Genomic DNA, 7,167 nt, shown 5'->3' with positions numbered 1-7,167 from the left:
ATGGTCTCCTCGGCTTGGTGTCTTCTTTCGGAAATTACTTACACTGAGGAGAGGTAACTCCTGGGTGTTACACTGAGGAGAGGTAACTCCTGGGTGTTACACTGAGGAGAGGTAACTCCTGGGTGCTACACTGAGGAGAGGTAACTCCTGGGTGCTACACTGAGGAGAGGTAACTCCTGGGTGCTACACTGAAGAGAGGTAACTATTGGGTTCTACACTGAGGAGAGGTAACTCCTGGGTTCTACACTGAGGAGAGGTAACTCCTGGGTTCTACACTGAGGAGAGGTAACTCCTGGGTGCTACACTGAGGAGAGGTAACTCTTGGGTTCTACACTGAGGAGAGGTAACTCCTGGGTGTTACATTGAGAGATAACTCCTGGGTGTTACATTGAGAGGTAACTCCTGGGTGCTACACTGAGGAGAGGTAACTCCTGGGTGCTACACTGAGGAGAGGTAACTCCTGGGTGCTACACTGAGGAGAGGTAACTCCTGGGGTGCTACACTGAGGAGAGGTAACTCCTGGGTGCTACACTGAGGAGAGGTAACTCCTGGGTGCTACACTGAGGAGAGGTAACTCCTGGGTGCTACACTGAGGAGAGGTAACTCCTGGGTGTTACACTGAGGAGAGGTAACTCCTGGGTGCTACACTGAGGAGAGGTAACTCCTGGGTGTTACACTGAGGAGATGTAACTCCTGGGTGTTACACTGAGGAGAGGTAACTCCTGGGTGTTACACTGAGGAGAGGTAACTCCTGGGTGCTACACTGAGGAGAGGTAACTCCTGGGTGCTACACTGAGGAGAGTTAACTCCTGGGTGCTACACTGAGAGGAGGTAACTCCTGGAAGTTAACTCTTCTCAGCGGTGAGGAAAGTTTCTTAATCAGCTTACCGAGACAGACTGCGGCCGGGGATATTATTGAATGTCTTCACCAATTTGCCGTAAATGTCACTCTTGCAGTAGTGGGCTGTTTTGTGTTAATTTTTTGTGATAGTGTGCATAATAGATGCTAGGGTACATGAGTTGGCAGTGGAGCCTACAGTCCTATTAAGGGATTAATTAAAAATAGTCTAGTGTTATTGGGGAAATGAGTTCAGGCTGGACCTTCAAATAGTCTTCATCTAGCAAATATCTTCAAATATCTTCAAATAGTCTTAAATATGAGAGAGTAAATGAGATTTTGGTGCACCTGCTCGAGCAGGAACTTTTCCCAGAAGACACCGAGTTACTCCAGCACAGTGAGGCAGTGTTTTCATCACAATAGAGTTGGAATAGAGAGGATAGCAGAGCAGGAGAGTAAAGTAAGGATAGCAGAGCAGGAGAGTAAAGTAAGGATAGCAGAGCAGGAGAGTAAAGTAAGGATAGCAGAGCAGGAGAGTAAAGTAAGGATAGCAGAGCAGGAGAGTAAAGTAAGGATAGCAGAGCAGGAGAGTAAAGTAAGGATAGCAGAGCAGGAGAGTAAAGTAAGGATAGCAGAGCAGGAGAGTAAAGTAAGGATAGCAGAGCAGGAGAGTAAAGTAAGGATAGCAGAGCAGGAGAGTAAAGTAAGGATAGCAGAGCAGGAGAGTAAAGCAAGGATAGCAGAGCAGGAGAGTAAAGTAAGGATAGCAGAGCAGGAGAGTAAAGTAAGGATAGCAGAGCAGGAGACTAAAGTAAGGATAGCAGAGCAGGAGAGTAAAGTAAGGATAGCAGAGCAGGAGACTAAAGTAAGGATAGCAGAGCAGGAGAGTGAAACTAGGAGAGTAGAGGCAGAGAGTAATGTTAAGATAGCCGAGGAGGAAAGACTGAAAGTAGAGTCAAGTCAGATTGACAGGAATTCAATTAGAAGAGCAAAAGCTCAAGTTGCAGAGAAATGGTAAAGTGACCAATAAAGATTCTAACTCCAGACCTTTTCAGAAATAGCCTAATTTGGCCGCGTTACATGAGCAAGATTCTGAGAGTTTTTTTCACACATTTTGAACGACTTGCCAAGTCCAAGAAATGGCCAGAGGATAGCTCGGTCAACATTATTCAGGTACAATTTAAGGGCATGACCAAAGAGACTTTTATTAACACTTTCGCGCTGCCGGCATGTGCACCGCAAACTTAGAGGTCATGCCCCCGAGAGGTCATGACCCTATGAGGTCATGCCCCCGAGAGGTCATGACCCCGTGAGGTCATGCCCCATTATTTATTACTTTTTTGGTATTGTTTATCGATTTACTCTGATAGAATATATATATATAATACAAACAGGTGGATACAGGAACAGACGACTGCTGAGTCATGTTAGCAGGCTGAGAGCCGTCGCTTCCCAGAGCCTTACCCACTATGTATAGTTCCCCTGAAATATTACCTGCCAATCGTTTAACAACTAGGTACACAGTGCTGCATGAATAGAGGAGTACATTTAAGGATAGGCGCCTAGTCCATTCTCCCCAGCCACAATGCGAAACTTTGTGAAGAATATTTGTGTTCTATTTGTAAAGAATACCTTGCAAGAATTAACTATTTATTTTTCAGACATATTGAGAAATACGTGACTCGCCAGCCAGCCAGCCAGCCAGCCAGCCACAATCAAAGATTATTGGGATCAAAGAAGTCTTTAAATAACAAACCGACTCTCCTGTCTAATAACGATGGTCAGCTTTCAGCCTCTGATTCTGCTATTGAGTTCAATAGGTTCTTCTCTTCCATTGGTTCATCCCTTGCTAATGATATTCCATCTTCCAGTACTGACATTAAGGACTATCTTACAGGTAACTATCCACAGTCTCTGTACCTAAAGCCTATCAATTCCACTGACGTCAATGAGATAATCCTTTCCCTTAAAACCAAGTCTGGTGCCCTTGAGGAGATACCAACTTTAATCTACAAAAAAGCCTCCAGATCTTTAGCCCCTGCTATTGCTTTGCTCTTCAACAAGTCACTTGAACTCCAAACCTTTCCAGATATTCTAAAAAAAGCGAGAGTAACGCCTGTCCACAAATGTGGTGATCTCACAGATGTTAACAACTACAGACCTATATCAATCCTGCCAAACTTGTCAAAAATTTTTGAAAAACTAATCTATAAGCAGCTTTACTCATATCTAGCCAAACTCAATATACTTAGCCCTTGCCAATATGGCTTCAGGCCCAAAAAAAGCACTAACGATGCACTTATTAGTATGCTTAACTCGATTCATACAGCTCTTGATAAAAATGAGTTCCCTGTTGGGTTATTTGTGGACCTGCGTAAAGCTTTCGATACTGTCAACCACCAAAACCTTCTTCTTAAATTACATCATTATGGTGTCAGAGGACACTCCCTACAATACCTCAAGTCCTACCTTACTGACAGGCTCCAATGTGTTTCTGTGAATAATACAATTTCTCCCACCCTACCCATCAACATTGGTGTTCCCCAGGGCAGCATACTTGGCCCTCTCCTCTTTCTCATCTACATTAATGACCTTCCAAATGCCTCCCAACACCTCAAACCAATTCTATTTGGTGACGACACAACCTTCATTTACTCCAGTCCTGATCCCCTTGCTCTAAATGCCACAGTAAATACTGAGCTAAATAAAGTCCATCTGTGGCTAACTGCCAACAAACTCACCCTTAACATTGACAAAACTTTCTATATTCTGTTTGGTAATAAATCCTCTAATCAAATAAATCTCAAAATAAACAATACCCAAATTTGTAACAAATTTGATGGCAAATTCCTTGGCATTCTCATTGACCACAAGCTGAATTTCCAGGGACACATTCTAAACATATCAAAAAGAGTTTAAAAAACTGTGGGCATTCTTTCTAAGATCAGATATTATATACCACGCCCTGCCCTGGTGACTCTCTATTACTCCCTTATCTATCCATATCTCAACTATGGTATTTGTGCTTGGGGCTCTACTACCCAAAATCACTTACGTCCTCTAATTACTCAACACAAAGCTGCTATTAGGACAATATCCAATTCTGGCCCCAGACATCACTCGGTACCCCTACTCAAATCTCTGAATATGTTAGACATTAAGTCACTGCACATTCTCTCATGTGTATTATACATATATAAAACGTTAAACTATAATGCCAATCCTGATCTCAAAAGCTTCATAGAAGGTTGTAACAGAACCCATGAGCACCACACCAGAAATAAATACAGTTTTGATATTCCTAGAGTACGACTTAATCAAACCAGAAATGCTCTACAAATCAAGGGGCCCAGAATGTGGAATGACCTTCCCAACCATGTTAAAGACTGTACCTCTCTCAACCAGTTTAAGATAAAAACGAAGCTATACCTAATAAATTCCCTGTAACCTACCTTACCCCTCTGTTGTCAACCCATGTATGTTTTTTGTTTTTTTTTGTTTTTCAAATCAACGCTGTTTGAATGTAATTTTCTGTAATAATTTGTAATTGTATTTGTGCTGCTTTTTCAGCCATGTTCCCCCTCTTTTACCTCTATTTTTATTTGTTCTCAACACATTTTATTCTTTTTACCCATTAGTTTTAAACTTTAGTCATTAATGTTTTTCCTGCCCGAAACGCTTTGCGTAATAGTGGCTTTAGGCATTGTATGTACTAGCTCTATCTATTAAGCCAACAAACTTTGTAAAATCTCTTTATGTATGTACCTTACCTAAATAAAAATTATTATTATTATTATTATAAATTATTATTATTATAATCGTGACTACCTCCCAGCCGTTATGCGACTGCGTCAGTCTCTTATTTTGTCTGCCTTATCTTCAGTTCGTCTCACTCTCTTTCACTCTCTAACTCCTTCTGTCTCTCTCTCTAGTTCTCTCTAGCTGTCGCTCTCTCTTTCTAGCTCTCTCTCTCTCAACTCACTCTCTAGCTCTCACTGTCTCGCTCTCACTGCATGTTTTCTTACTGTCTCTCTGTCTCTCTGTATCTCTTTATCATATATTATATATATTATATATATATAATATATATTATATATATATTATATATATATTATATATATATATAATATATATATATAATATATATATGTATATAATATATATATATATATATATATATATACACAATATGGGCCGGGGTTCATCGACGTTAAACTCGTTTAATTACGCTCACTAATTCACACTTAACAGTCTACATATTTAAGAGGCATTCATGTTACGTGTCAATATTATCAGGGCTCTTAATTGTGAATGTGTATATAATACCGGCATAATAAATTGCTGGTGTAACTTGTCAAGTTATCGTTGGCTTCTGCTTTTTTTTTTTTTTTTTAGTTGGGGGGGGGGGAAATCGGTCGTGATCATGCCTTTCTCTGCACTCACTCCCTCCTACACGTCTGGTAGGCTTGGCTACTGTTCCTATACATATCTTTATGTGCTTATACATATCCCGCGTTCGATTCCCGGTCGGAACTGAAATGGTTGGGCACCTTTTCCTTCTTCTCTTATCTATAAAGCCAACAAACTTTGTAAAATCTCTTTATGTATGTACCTTTGCCTAAATAAAAATTATTATTATTATTATTATCAGATGCATCTGTTCACCTTGTATTAAATAAGTTTCCATGAGTTGAACAATTGGTGACGTGGGTTGCCTCGTGGGAGAAGTTGATTAATAGTTGGGCTGTTATAGGGCGACCCGGATAGCTCTACTTAATGGCTTCCTTTCCCCGACTATGGAGAAATGTTGAGAGATGCACCATATATATCTTCAGTTCCCGGAAACCACTGATTTTTCTACTAAAAAAAAAACAAGCAACGAATTAGATAATTATTTATGAGAAATTAAAAATTTTAAGGCATACAACGCATCATACAGAACATATTCATGTGAATATATCATGCCCGAAACGCTTTGCGTAATAGTGGCTTTAGGCATTTTATGTACTAGCCCTATCTATAAATCCATCACTCTGTAAAATCTCTTGTATGTATGTACCTTACCTAAATAAACATTTGATTTGATTTGATTTGATAACACATTAATAATGATTATTTTGTACAGTTGCACAGTCAGCCCTAAGAAAATGATGGATTCTGTGTATGTACAACTAAAAGTTTGTGATTTATTGCTCTAGGAAGCCAACACAGAGGCTAAATGAAGTGTTACATAAAGTGCAAGCATTAATTGCCAGTCACAATGAGAAAAATATGCACGTTGCTGAGTGCTGTCGCGCGCACACTTACACAAATGTGCTTAATTGAACAGTCTTTGTGGCGCAGTGGTTTGCAGTGCACTTGTCCGGCGCTTTGCAAACCCTTTGGCCAGGGGTTCTTATCCTACCCGGGGAGGATTGATAGTGTGCAAGGCCTTAATTAATAACTGTAGCCTATGTTCACCCAGCAGTGAATGTGTGCCTGGTTGTTAAACGATTTAGCGGGTCGTATTCCAAAGGATAATTAGGATTAAGGACCTGCCCGAAACGCTATGCTTACTAGTGACTTTACAAGAATATGAGAACTTTTGTATATTGAAAAAATAATAAAAACAATTGCATTTCTCATTGATAATAGGAATTTAGGATTCGATGAGTCCCTCATCAAATTGAAACGCCGAACAGAAAACGGTAGAATTGTAGGTGGGACAAACGCTTTGCTCCAACACTAGTTAATTCGTCTTTCGATGTAAATGAAGTGAAATTCCTATGTTTGTGTGCCCTCTGAGGGACGCATAACATAGAAGACGGTTAATGAACTACTTGCGCTCACCTGTGGGATGGTAATTTAATTTTCCTTCCCACTTATTAGCTAATTATTTGAATAGGCAACTCGAAGCACTCTGTGTTCCATATCACTACTGTATTGAATTCCTATCTTGATTTTCTTGATGTAAATAAGATGTAACGTCCTATTTCTTGTATCAAGCTTACCCATGATAAATTCCAAAACAAATAAAAATCAATGTTTTAAATGCCAGTTCAATTGGAGGGCGGCCCTAACATAAAGATAACTGTGAGTATGGTGGTACCCAGTCGTGGCAGGTGCGTGTTGCGTGTTAGAATGTCTTGGCATACTTACCTGGCACAGGAGACACGGTGATCACGAAGGCCGTTTTCCCAGGGCGAGGCTCACCATTGCACTCCGGTGGCGCTGACCCTTGCGATTAACCCAAATGTGGTTAACTCGGGTGCGAAATTTTTTTTAGCGGGGGACTGCGTTCGCGCTATCCCCCTTTGTAATTGCCCATGTGTTCGTAAAGGTGGTAAATG

At 40.6% G+C, this 7,167-nt stretch overlaps 1 protein-coding gene, 2 long non-coding RNA genes and 1 other non-coding gene across 34 annotated transcripts in view; 3 read left to right on the top strand and 1 right to left on the bottom strand.

Annotated features, from left to right (window-relative positions):
• The first annotated feature begins 1,169 nt into the window (after positions 1 to 1,169).
• On the top strand, positions 1,170 to 1,856 carry LOC138351663 (golgin subfamily A member 6-like protein 22). The gene has a single exon (XM_069303676.1). The coding sequence runs from the start codon at positions 1,170 to 1,172 to the stop codon at positions 1,854 to 1,856; it is 687 nt and encodes a 228-aa protein (XP_069159777.1).
• Positions 1,857 to 5,533: 3,677 nt separating this feature from the next.
• LOC138351619 (uncharacterized) overlaps positions 5,534 to 7,167 on the bottom strand; it is a 39,358-nt gene continuing 37,724 nt past the window's right edge. For 28 of the 31 annotated variants that reach the window (XR_011222591.1, XR_011222597.1, XR_011222599.1 and 25 more), the window contains one exon: positions 5,534 to 5,698. This is a non-coding gene — a long non-coding RNA (uncharacterized lncRNA). The remainder of the gene's footprint in view (positions 5,699 to 7,167) is intronic. The other 3 variants (XR_011222582.1, XR_011222586.1, XR_011222602.1) reach the window with 1 other exon arrangement.
• The window catches only part of LOC123772625 (uncharacterized), a 41,552-nt gene continuing 41,328 nt past the window's right edge, over positions 6,944 to 7,167 (top strand). The window contains exon 1 of the long non-coding RNA XR_011222578.1: positions 6,944 to 7,085. This is a non-coding gene — a long non-coding RNA (uncharacterized lncRNA). The remainder of the gene's footprint in view (positions 7,086 to 7,167) is intronic.
• On the top strand, positions 6,969 to 7,131 carry LOC123772804 (U1 spliceosomal RNA). Its single transcript, XR_006774715.2, has one exon. It is a non-coding gene; the product is annotated as a U1 spliceosomal RNA (small nuclear RNA).

This window comes from Procambarus clarkii, chromosome 50, assembly GCF_040958095.1.
Source record: "Procambarus clarkii isolate CNS0578487 chromosome 50, FALCON_Pclarkii_2.0, whole genome shotgun sequence".
NCBI lineage: Eukaryota > Metazoa > Arthropoda > Malacostraca > Decapoda > Cambaridae > Procambarus > Procambarus clarkii.
The sequence above is the reverse complement of the archived record's forward strand: the minus strand, read 5'-3'. Positions and strand labels throughout refer to the sequence as shown.

What these genes read in the sequence shown, in the direction of transcription:
- LOC138351663 (XM_069303676.1), top strand. Translation starts at nt 1,170, where the DNA reads ATGAGATTTTGGTGCACCTGCTCGAGCAGGAACTTTTCCCAGAAGACA.